Source organism: Acipenser ruthenus, chromosome 9 (assembly GCF_902713425.1).
Source record: "Acipenser ruthenus chromosome 9, fAciRut3.2 maternal haplotype, whole genome shotgun sequence".
NCBI lineage: Eukaryota > Metazoa > Chordata > Actinopteri > Acipenseriformes > Acipenseridae > Acipenser > Acipenser ruthenus.
Genome location: NC_081197.1, coordinates 10319536 through 10332858, shown reverse-complemented (window position 1 = coordinate 10332858; position 13323 = coordinate 10319536). Strand labels below are relative to the sequence as shown.

At 37.9% G+C, this 13323-nt stretch overlaps 1 protein-coding gene across 3 annotated transcripts in view; it reads left to right on the top strand.

The window, feature by feature from the left end:
• Positions 1-9463: 9463 nt before the first annotated feature.
• LOC117973028 (rho GTPase-activating protein 31-like) overlaps positions 9464-13323 on the top strand; it is a 50839-nt gene continuing 46979 nt past the window's right edge. For 2 of the 3 annotated variants that reach the window (XM_034923926.2, XM_034923924.2), the window contains exon 1: positions 9464-10334. In XM_034923926.2, the coding sequence (XP_034779817.2) occupies positions 10235-10334 (100 nt within the window). In that variant the 5' untranslated portion in view covers positions 9464-10234. The remainder of the gene's footprint in view (positions 10335-13323) is intronic. The other variant, XM_034923925.2, reaches the window with a different exon arrangement.

Here is a 13323-nt window from a genome sequence, read left to right as displayed (position 1 = left end):
TAAGAAAATGTGGGTCACATGTGACCTAAAAAAGAGTTTCACTTTGCTTTTTATGATTATTTGATATTGAGTTGTGTGTATGAGTGTATGTGTATGTTATTATCATTAGTCTGTGGCCAATATTGATTTAAAGAAGCCATCACGTTAAAAGCCTATTGTAGAAAACAAAAAGACACACCAGGGACTATTGAGATGTAACGTAGCCTCTGTGATTTCAGGGTTGGACTACAAGCTGCCAAATGGGAGTCTAATAGGCTATAAATTATGTACGAAAATATAACAATAATGATCTTCTCCATTCAACAAATTAATTGAAACCAATTAGAACTAAATATAGTTTGTGTGAAATCAAGTTGAGAGCTTTACAGGGTTGTGGGTGGCGCATCCACTTTCTTGGAGTTGATAACAAAGGAGAGTCTCTTTGACAGGCGTTCTATTTGTCAAGGGGCCACAACTTGCCATATTTCTATTTTTAGTGACACAATATTATTGAACATACCCTTTGTGTATTGCGAGAGGCGCCTGGCAGTGCTAGTTGTTTCCAGAAAGCTAATTATGAATACAATGTCAGGGAGGAAACCATAAAAACAATGAGGAGCACCAGGCAAGGGAGGGACCCTTCCTAAAAATAACTTCTCTGGGACGCTGCTGTAGCAGCCTCAAGCTGCTTCTTGAAATAGGCTTGGAGATTAGACCAGTTACAATCCTGGACCGTAAATCTTACTTATCAGTACCCTGGTTTAACGCTTACATGATAGGTGGGATGTGCAAGAAAAATATCTTAATCCTCTAGTTCATTTAAGAACACACACACAGAGCAATGATTCTTCAATACTTACTGTAAGTAAGTACCAAATAAAAGTAGACAAACTTCTTGGTTTGCAATGCATACTTTCAGGACGTTTCTTGCACTTCCTTGTTAATTTCACCTCAGCAATATCTTCAGGGTCAAAGTAAAGCATGCCAGCCATAAGGAAAGGCAGCTGGTTGGTTAAAGGTGATAGCGCTAATAAAATCGTTCCTTCTGAGCACATCTGCTCTGTAGAGCCCATAAGTGCAGCTTTGAAAAAAAGAAAATATCTGGTACCATACTAGGTTAAAGAAAACTCTCCATTTGCATGACTTACTTACAGGTAGGCTCTCACTGTTTCACTTCACTTGAAGGCAAGTGATTCTGTTCGTAGTTTGATCCTGAGTAGCCAATTAGTGTTTGTAAATGGATAAAATAAATGTAACAAACCGTGACCTCTGGATCAGAGCATGTCTCAGCCAGCAAAGAATGTCAGTCATTTGGGGTCTGCCTAAGAACCAACACTCATGGTATATATAATTAGTATTTTGTGATCTTGTCAAATATGTAGCCCTAACCAATGAAGGCAAGTGGTTCTGTTTTTCACATTGTAGCTACTGACAGCATGTACAAAAAGGGCCATTGCTTGGAAATATGACACCAGTAGCAAGCTTTATTTCTTGTCCTTCCAGATGTTTCAGAGGCTCTGGCAGTAAAATACAATTCTAAGAAAGCTGAAAGGATGGTGAGCAGACAAGTCTATAAGCATGAACGGGGAGACTGGATACTTTTTATGTAAACTTGTAAACATGTTATAATGCAAATGTAACCAATGGTTTTACACTGGTGAATTTGTTACAGTTGAGGAACTGCACTTACTGCACTTTAAGTTTGATACAATGTTTAATACTGCTTAGCTTTTGTCAAACTCATTTAACAAGCTTAGTACAAATATTAAGCTTGTTAATATTTCATGTAGCCAGATAGTGTTTATAAGAGAATACAATATATCCCTTCCACCAGGGGTGTGCCCGAGTCAGAGCACAAACGAGTGTTCGTAATGAACACTTTTTTCAGCCTATGAGTAAGGCACAAATAACATGTAAAGAAAAAAAATAATAATTGAATCAGCTCCTGGTTCCAAAAGGGAAGTGATGACTGTCAATCTTAAGTCTAAAGATAGAGCCCATCCAGATCAAATAATTGTATTTTCATTTTTTCAAAGAAAAAAAAAAAACTGACTCGTGTATAATTTATTTAAGGTTTTTTTGTGCTGGTTTTCAGACGTTTTGTGTTTTTTTGGGATCTTCTGTTTCGTGAGAAAAGCAATTTTGTATGTCTTTGTTTGTCTTTAACCCTTTGCAGTCCATTTATTAACTGCGCGTCAGGCACGCCAGGTCTAATTAATTTTCACACGCGCAGTTAATTTTATACGCGCTGTTTAAAAGTATTTTTTTTCATAGTTAAACGGGTTTAAATGGCCCTGCATATCAACAAAGCACTCACTAGGCATCTCCAGCCCCGCCCCACCCTTTTGTTTGCTATAGCGTTCACCTATGTAAGAAATAAATAATAATAATAATAATAATAGTCGTACATACCGATCGATCATCTCCGGATCACTCGTTTTATCACCAAACTCCTCAATAATGCGATCCAAGTCATTATTTTATTACTATAACATCTGAAAAAAGCTCTGCAAATGTTGTAGTGGATTATTTTCTTATAAGGTATTGCCTAAATGGCATTAAATAACTCAATAAGGCTAGACACAGCATTAACAGTACAAAGAGCTTATAGATGGAACAATGAGGGTGAGAACTAGCCCTACCTGGTATCTCTAGGATACTGGGAACTGAAATAAGATAGAAAGGGTAGTTTGTGTATGTTTATTTCTCTTTTATATTTTATATACTTTTAGAGGTATGACAGACATAAGTTTCCTTTTGGCACAGCGCCACATGTAACTGTTGAGAAGCTTCTAGAAAGTCTGCCTGAACTGCCCCCACCGGCAGGAGTAGCAACAACCAATCAGAGACTTATTATTACCCTCTCTATTCAGACGAACCAATGAGAATCTAAAGTAAACAACCCTTGTGGGTAACAAGGAGCAACCAGTAAACTAATTTTAGCTGTCATGTCTAGCGTGCACTTGTCTTATGACTGTTTGTATGATATATGATGTCCACTTCCTTTTAAGTCTTATAACAAATCCTTATATGGTTACACTGTTTAATTTCCTTCTTGTATGATGTACCAGAAAACTATATAAGCTGCATTTAAAATTAGCTCGGTGTGTGTCTTTGCTGATTGCTAACAGAGTCCACGTTACTTTGTTGAGCACACCAGTTTGCAAACTTATTAAAACTATTGATTGAACTACAACGTCTCCTCATTGAGTCAACACGCGGGCTGGGATAGAGAACCAGGAAGGGTGACTCCTTACCAAACTTAGGTTCAAGGAGGAATTGAAAACTTCCATTACAATGTCCATGATAGTCTCTGTGCGCTGACGCACTCAGCCAGCTTGTTTACTATGAACGCCCCGTTATCTGATACCTGATACCATGTATGACTATTCATGAGATACGCCTTTTTTTTTTTTTTTTTTTTTTTTTTTCCGACTTGTCTCGGCTCCTGTCGCTCCCACTCGGCAATTGAATGGTTTTCTCTGCTTTTTCCGGAGAAAAAACGACTAAACACACGTTTATTGCGTTGCTATAATGATGTCGGACCCAGTCCGACAAAGGACCTGTGAGGAATAATTGCAATGTCGGACCCAGTCCGACAATGGACCGCAAAGGGTTAAATTTAGTTTGTAAATTATTATACAACGATAATTAAAATAACACATTCGGACTTCCAAATGATAAAAAAGCATTGCTAAATAAACATTAAAACACAGTATGGTCACTTTCTGAGTTTTTTCACTTTTGGTTTCGCCACGGCTATTCCCTGTGATGTCACCTGAGTAAATATGAGTACGGGTATTAGTTTCAGAGTATGAGTACGGGTATGAGTAATGGATTCTCTGCACACCCCTACCTTCCACAGTGTGAGTTAGAAAGAAAACTAAAACAAATGTGTTCACCAGTAAATGTTCAGATGATCCATAGGAGGCTTTCTGCATGTGTTCATTACCTTTAGGCAACAGCTATTCTGTGAAGAGAATTAGACTCAGAGCAACGCTGAAGTAAGATGGTACCGGCAGGGAGAGAGACTCAGAGACAGAAGCTGCAGTGAAGCGCTATCACACACGTTTAATTAACAAAGACAGGACACTAAACAAAAATGAAAAGGTCTAAACAAAAGGTCTACACAAAAACTCATGGACATAAACAGGACAGCACACAGGGCATCTGTACAGTATTATATGAGGGCTTAAAAAAGAGCACACTAGCAATTTACTGTACAATTAATTAAAAAAAAACAAAACAAAAAAAAAACACAATAATATTATACATACAGTATGGAATATTTTGATAAACAATTGAGACTGTGTTTCTATTGCAGAAGTATTAGGCCCTATTTACATAAAGGCATTGTAAAGACTTTTTGTCAAAGGGTTTTTCTCAATTTTTACTTAGCATTACTATATAAATACAACTTTCTACTACTGCTGCTAAAGAAGACAACAACAGTGTTTTTTCAGTATCAAATGTTTTTTAATCATAAAAACAGACTTTGAAAAAAAACATTATTTATATAACTCTCAGGTAAAATGATGTGACTAAGCCACATCTTCATTTACAGTCAGAGAGCAAAACGTGCTCTGCTTACTGGTACTGTGTTGTTGCTACATGGATGGGATTACAGCAGCTACCGTTCGTGGGAGGCCCTTGTGCTGTGCCACAGAGTTGCACACAATACTGCCAGGACACCCACATCAAAACTAGGATGACCAGGGAAAACCAGGACTGGTGGCAACCCTCGTCCAGCACCATGTACCATCAATCACATTTGACGCAAAGAGGGCCTTAGAAAAAAAAAAGAAAAAAACATGGGGACTAAAACATGATTTTATTTGGAAAACAGCCTCTCTGTTGAACCATGATATGCAGTTGTGACATTTTAGTATTGAAAAACTTGGCAAAACCTACAAGATGAAGGAAATAGAATATATCTCAGGAGGAACATTATTGTGATTTGGCAATTTCTCCATTTCTGTTGGCAATTGTTTTATTTTTTTTAATTAAAAGCACACAAAGTTGGGGTAGACAGTAATAGCCATCCATTATACTAGGCAGATTATAACAGTGTTTGCACTGTAATAAACTCTGGCATCCATGAGGGATACCTTTAAACTGGATTTCAAGCATCCCTTAATTACTGTAGCTGTATCTATGTAAGTATGTTAATGGAAGTGTCTATCTGTAACATGTGCAAAATAAAAGCACATTTAGTATACAACATTACAACATCACAACATTGTGCATTGTTGTAAATAATCACATTCTAAACTATAAAAGTGCTAAGCTATTACATGTCCGATATTACAGAGTCAGGTACTTTAAAATGAAGACTACCCAAAATAGAAACGTATTTCGAAAAATATCTACGATTTGCCTTTTGGCTTCTTCTGTTGCGTTTATAAGCTACCATAATTTTGACAGAAGCCACCAGAAGATTCAAGATAATTAAATCTTTTTACATGTGGGTTTTACCCGATTTAACCCGATTTCCCCCGAATGCTTTTTTCTGCATTCGGTTAAACCCGAAAACTCCCCGAATAGGCACATACTGTATATGAATAAACGCCTGCGCAGTTGTCTGTGATTCAAACGCAACAGAGCAGAACTGGCGCCGATGACGGTAAGCTGATTTACCTATTAGAAAAATGTATATATATATATATATATATTCAAAATTACAGCAATACAGATTTTTGCTTTTTTTGCACACTTTTCTTCCCAGTTATTTGTTTTATGATTGTGTGTTTAAGCCAAGAGCATTTAGATGTAACAGTTGATCGTTTCTCTTTGTAAAACAGCATGGAGTAAAGTTGTTTAGTTTTCCTGTATGTTCTGTGTGCAATTATACTTGCAACTCCACTACAAAATAAAACTTGATTGGAACGGAGAAATGCCTTATATACAGTATGTGTGTGTGAGAGTGAGAGAAAGAGAGAGAGACAGCGGAGAGAGATAGATGTCGTCAAAAGTTTGCATACCCCAATGTGTGGAAATATACATATGTTGGGGATTTAAACTTGTGCTTAAGCATTTGTTTATTTCTTTCTAAATAAAACCCATTTCCTACCCGAGTATTTATTCTTTCTTGATTACATATAAAAAAATCCACTCGATTTCACCCGATTTTTTCATTAAATAATTCTACCCGATTTTTTAAAAAAGCAGAAAAATATCGCGTTACACGTCCCCACGTGTGTCTACAACTGTTTAAATAACGTACCTGTAATTTTTCTGTCATTGTTAACATCCTGACAACTTTTTAGGAAAGTAAACTGCAAAGATCTCGTAAGTATTGGCTGTCCTAGATTTCATCTGCGTGTTCAGAGGATCAGAGGTCTGGGCTGTTTAGAGCTCTTTGTCTAGAGTAGAGACTTTCAAATCAGCTGTGTTTTTCTATCAGGAGGCTTAGAGGAGGCAGTTAGGAAACTTGGCACTACACAAAGGAACACCTTAGAGGCCTAGTTTAATGTGTTCATTAGGACAAAATGAGGACCACAGTTAAAGAGTAAGTAGAGGGGTTCCGAAAACTAGTGTTATACGTCCCCACATTGACATGAAATACTGTACTACTATTATGGCTTGCAGTAGACTTTTGTGTATCATTTTGTAGTTTCTTTGATTAGATGATGTTAAATACAAGTTCTAAATTATGTTAGTTTTTAATTATGTCTCAATCCTAAAATTCTAGGTGATGCTAAATGTTTGGTCATAGCTGTAGACTAAGACTTGTTAGTTTATATTGTTAAATTCTACTGAAATTATAAAATATGCTTTTCTTTATTTACAATAAGAGTCACACATTATAAAGAATGGCCAAGGCACGTGCACAAACCTGAATCTAAAAGGCAAATCATGCCGAATTTTAGTGTATATGGGTTCTGTCTGAGCTTAAAGAATGTAGTCTGATTCCTTGGGTTTGGGTGGGTGGATGAGCATTAGAAAGAGTGACTAGCTTTTTCTGCCTGGAACCCAGTAAACCACAGTAATAAAGCTGAGACGCATTGGCCATCTCCCAAACCCATTATTTACCAGCCCTGTTAACACTATGAAGAAATAAAAAAATAAAGGAGGAAGAAAGTGTTTTTATGAAAGTTTATCTAAGTTAACATACAAACAAAACCCAATTCCAATTGGCTCCACCTGATATTCCTACAGCTTGAGTGTCATACAATTCTTGTTCTTTATACACCTATATATTGTGTCATCCAGTATGAAGGTGTTTTAACAAACATCACTCCCATTCTTTCATCCCATTGTCATCTTCCATAAGAAACTTGTAACTGCCCTGTTACAATGTTGAGTGGTCTTTCTTTTGTCAAGTGGAATGTTTGCTTTGCTAACATTATTTTGCCAAGGTGTGTAGCACAACCCTATTAGATGCTTTTTGGCACTTGAGTCATCAGGTGATTTATTCAGTCAGCAGCAGGCTTGGTTCAGCTACATTACTACTAAACCTGTGGGACTTGTCCAGCAGAGAAGCCTAAATGTAACTAACAGTTAGCAATACACATTTAAGAAGATGGATTGGAAGTAACAGTGGGATTTTGCCTAAATAAATAAATAAATAAATGACCAAAGATATTTAAGAAGATGGATTGGAAGTAACAGTGGGATTTTGCCTAAATAAATAAATAAATAAATGACCAAAGATATTTAAGAAGATGGATTGGATAGAGGCAGGGCACTATGACACTAAGAACCATAGGAGATACTATTTTTTTTATTATCGTCACAGGTTTTGTCAATCTTCCCTTCCACTGTTGTTTTTACTAAGTCCACTTATCAGAGAAAGGCCATTTATAGAATGTTCTGCCAGCAAGGCCAGTAAACAGGAAGACAGTATAGGAAAACATATGGCTCACACGAACACTCCTCCCACAGACCTTCACATTAACCATTTCAACACTGTTTATTTTTTTCTGTGTGACTTTTGAAGTTACAAAACCACTGATAATGTCACAAAACTTTAAAGTTTTTAAAAGGGCAGTTTTTTTTTTTTTTAAATACTGTTTTGGATGATTGTTTATACACATTTCCCTTGGGTAAACAGTCCTTTGAAAAAAATTAGAATACATTCAGAACCCCTCTTTAAAACAGTTGATAAAGGTTTCAGGAACTGCAGACTTGATTTAATCAATTGAAATGGGCAACATGGGCAGTCTGAAATCTAAACAGATTGAAGTGCATAAAAGACAGTGTGACAGGGAGGACCCTGTTGCTGGTTTTTGCGCGGATGTGTGCTTTTGTGAAAGTAGGTGGGATGCATAACAGGAGACATGTTGCTAGGCAACCATTTGAGCAGGAAGGTTCGCCCGGCACTGACCTGATCGGGAGGTCCTAATTGGTCAGGGGGCGTGCCCAGGGAGCCTACGCGCAACTCAAAAAGCATCTGTGCCACAGCTTTAGACAACTGCACTGCCATGGCCACACAGCCAGGTGCTTGGTTGGTTTACATTGAGGAGGAGAGCTTCCGCTCCTGAAGAAAATTACTACTCCACGAATCATTTCCACTCCAAGATGGTGCTTGTAAAGGCGTTGCCCAGCCAGGGCAGTCGGAAGAAGCCAGAGTCGCTGGCAGGATGCTGGGAATTAAGTAGGTCAGTTTAGGGGATTTGATCCCAAACCAGTATAGTGAGGGTTTTATCAAGTAGGTTCCAGGAGCAGGGCGTCTCTTTTAGTGAGGCAAGTGCTTGCCTTGTGTGGTAAACTTTTATTTCTTAGCTTTGTTTTGTTTCGTTTTGTCTTTATTAAATCTGACACTAGGGCTACCATTGCTGGACCTGCAGCACCTGTGTGTATTAAATATGATGATGATGAAAGGATGAGCAATCTTATTAGCACTTGAAATGTTTGTAGAACCATAGAGGTGTGTAAATTAGCCTGGCATTTGACAGAATGCTGATAAGGGACTTTGAGGACAGACTACATTAAGACTCAAGTAACCCCTGACCTCTTAAGTAGAGTAAGTGATTTGTCAAATCTATAGATAACAATCGATGATATACACTTGTGCATGTTTATACAACTATTTTCTGACTAATAATACTGTAGGTGACTGCAGGAGATACATGTAATACAAGATGTAACATAAAACATACTGGTATGCAGTTTCAATGGCTATGTGAAACATTGTGTTTTAAAGTAACTATTATATGAGTGTGTGTGTGTGTGTGTTTTACTTCACCCTAAACAAAGCCTTATTGTTTGAGCCTATTTGTTTCTCTGAATGATTCAAGAACAGAAAACACAGCAACACAGGGTTTTTAGCTGGCTAAATCCCTTAGTATTAGAATTGGCAGGAAAAGCCTCAGACCTTTAGGGGAGTGTAAACACTGAGGCTTCGGTCAGCATGACTTTCTTGAGAAGAGAAAAAAAAAAGAGTCAGCAAGAAAGCAGTTAACAAGAACCATACGTTTTTCTTCCAACCTCCCCCCTCCCTCCTCCCTGCCTTTCTCCAGTCGGCCCTGACTGTTTTTTTTAAACAAGGCTCTTTGTGCCACAGGAAATGGTGTAGGTCGGGAGCAGCGGGGCAGGCTGAGAGCAGATTTCCTGTCAGGGCCATTGCTAAGAAAGAGCAGGAACCGTTATCTCTAGAATAGGAGAGCAACTACTGACCCCAGCACCCCCTTATGCCTCCCTCCTGAATCCTGACACACCAGACTCCACCACTAGTTGGTCAACCGGCAAGTACCACTACCACCACAAACAACCTTCAAACAAGACTCTGGCTACAGCAAACAGCAAAAAATTAAATACCATCCCTTTGGCTCACTTCCTCGGTTACTGCATTTCCTGAGGCGCAAGCCCGTAGACCAGTGAGCTGGTGCAGGGAGGAGGAGAGTAAGAGAAAACCAAAGAGAAGTGAGTGAAAAAAGGAAAACTTAAATCATTCTACTGCTGCTACCACTTTCTGCTGCTCAGAAGCTTGACGAACAGACACAACTCATTCTGGAATGTTCCTTTTATTTCAGAATGGACTGCCAAAGTCTGTGAGCTTACCAGCAAAGAGCAGCTAAAGGGGGAGAGGATTTTTTTTTTGTGGGACACAGCGGCAATGCTGGGATATTTCATGCAGGCTTGTGACAACTTGATGGCTGTGTGCTATACCTGTCAGGATGTAAAGCCAAATTTATCTCTGCAGCTGATGTGGAATTGCTGATATTGTTTTCATCTTTCTGAAGACCAATGGTCAAGTTTTTGATGTTACAGATTTTTTGAACAGAAGTTTGTCTGGAGTTTACAGGGATCCCTCATGAAGAACAAGGCAGCAAAGCAGAAATCTAAAAGGAAAGGGATTGTGAGTGCTTTTGGATGCGACCTGACCGAATACTTACAGAGCTCTGGACAAGATGGTAAGACACTTTAAAATGTCTGTTTCTTATCAGTTCAGTCTGCTTTTGCATGGAAGTGAGAACTTTCTTCAACTTTTAATATAGTATTGAGCAGTACAAAACAGTATAACAGAGATGCTATATTGATGCTGTCACAAAAATGACATGCATCAGATATTAGAATTAAGTCATATTTAAATTACTTCTGTCTGTTATTATAACTACTCATATTCAGTTTCTGATTTTTGACAGACATCTTAGTGGCAACAGTAATGCTCCCGGAAGTGATGCTCACTATTACATCAGATGTTCCAGAAATAGATAAAACTTTTTTTAGTTTTTAGTAAGTCGAGGCAAGTGGGATCTTAAAGTGCTTAGGTACAGTGTCAGTTCAGGGTGCTTTATACCTGTTTACCATTCTTGCTTGTCCACAGTTTTAACGTGTTTTCCAGTTGAACTGTCATGTTTCCAATTTATATATATATATATATATATATATATATATATATATATATATATATATATATATATAATTTATTAATGTATTTATATTTTTTATATATTTGAAAGTTTGCTTGTAGGACTGCCCGCTTGTGATACATCTTATTTTCAAGAGAGTCCTAAATGTTTGGTAAAAGTATTTCACATGAAATCAATTCATTGAATAGACAGGTTCAATACAAAGAAGAAATGTAATATGTATGGATTTTTTTGCTTATTGATACAACAAGAGCAGATTTCCATTAAACAGTACATTTTCTGTTACAGTACTAAATAGTTCTGTACTTAGTTCTGTACAGTACTAAATGACTTAATTTATTGAAACTTAACTTTATTGAAAAACAAACATTATTCAACATTATTCACAACGACTTAATAATACAGAACTATACAGAGGCATTGGTTGATCTGTAATGGATCTATTCTTAAAGACTTTTAGTGGTGCTGACTAATTGAGTAACAAGGATCATTAACTCCCAGAGGTATAATAACAACGGATGACCTGTAAAGAGTTTAAAGCTCTCGGATGTCTAGCCTCTAAGAAAATATGTAACATGACTAAGTAATGACTGGAATATAAGGTCTATTGAATCCAAACTACAACTAGCTTCAACTAGCTTTTTATAGCATGCTTCTGTATGATTTACTGGGATATAGGGTATGGGGTAGGGGTGGGGTATGGGGCAGGGGGTAGGGGTGGGGGGTATGGAGTATAGGGTAGGGGTGGGGGTATTGGGTATAGGGTATGGGGTAGGGGTGGGGTATGGGGTATGGGGTATAGGGTAGGGGGTGGGGGTATTGGGTAGGGGTAGGGGGTGGGAGTATTGGGTATAGGGTATGTGGTATGGGTGGGGTATGGGGTAGGGGATGGGGGGTTCTTGCAAGACTCTTGGATATTGTTGTCAAAGGCAGAGTACAGAACACTCTACCACAGCATAGGGTAGTTTCTACTTCACAACACAATGATGCAGGACAGGAAGTCCACAACAAAGTTTGGTGAACACAAGAACAATGCCTTGCTTCAGAAACTAGAGTGGCATCTCAAAAGAGAAGTGTCTTCTGCTTATTGAATTTGATATGGAATCTGTGTACAGTAGAACAGGCCACTTTACTCAGTCACATGTTGGAGAAGGTTGCAGGCAAAGCAAAGGGCAGATCAAGTGACGCAACTAGTCGTTGTCAGTTTCTCTTCTGAACCTTGATATAGACCATTCCCTATAGCCTTCTGTCATAGCAAGAAGTACTGTACATAGTCCTGTTTATCTGACAACTAGACAGAAGCTAGCCATGCAGAAGACAAACTACCTTATCTATTTTATAGTTTCCAGTACAGCAGAATCTCAGTTATGAACACCAGCCTTACGAACTGACAGTTCAACCGAGCAACACACTTTTAGCTGGAAGTATCAACCATGATAACCCAACCAGAATCCAGTTTAAAAAAGTGCAACCTTAACCTACTGAGCTGGGAAGAACTGGGGAATGCAAACGTGTTAGACTTTTAATTGAAAGAAAACATTACAAATATTTTTTTAAACATACTCAGCAATGGGAATATGGTATCAGGAAATTGTCAGCTATATGTAAAAGAAATCAAGAAAAAAACGCCTACAATTTGCAAAGGTGAAAGACAGCAGAGCAGTAAAAGCAGATGTATCCTTCGCAAAGCTGATGATGAGATTTTCGATAAAGCACTCCGTAAGTGGCGTGCTGGTCATGGTGAAGGCACAATTACTGTACCAACAAACAAATCCAGACAGGTGTGAGGCAGGTTTCAAAGCAAGTACGGGCCATTTTACCGGGAACATTTTAGTTTTAAACCAAGCAAAGTTATTTTTTCAAGCCAAAGGACTCTGAGTGACTGAACAAAGTGAATGAATGCATTTTGTTTAAAATTAAATAAAAACAAGCACTACGTTAACCCAGCTTTTCCTGGATGTTTAAATCTGTGTTTTTGCTACAGTTACAATTTGAATAGTAAGCTAAAGCTAGCATTTTCCCATATACAGTACAATTTTAAAGCTTTTCAAACCACAAAAATATGAGTATTGCATTACTGTGCTGTATCCTTGTATTATTCGTCAGATTAAAGGCTGTATATAGCAGGTACTGTGTACACATTTAATAAAACCATTGTAAAATCATTTCAGTCTTACAAACAACCTCCATTCCCGAGGTGTTCATAGCTCTGAGGTTCTCCTGTACTCACCACAATGTTAAAGAGCAACTTGGTACAGGTATGAAATCTGTTTTGCATCCACTGGGTGAGTGTTGCAGGGGGACATGTTAATGGTTACACTCTGGTGTACCAGCTGAACATGAGGCATTTGCTGTAAACTTTTCCTTTTTTAAAGTTAAAATTTTGTGATGACTGAAATAGGAAATGATATGTTTAGCAAAGCGGTGGTTCAGGCAGGGAACACATTTTTAAACTAGATTCAAATCATAAACATCAAGCATATTAGACACCCTCATTATGAGAACGTTGTCCATTAAATGGCTAGTATCT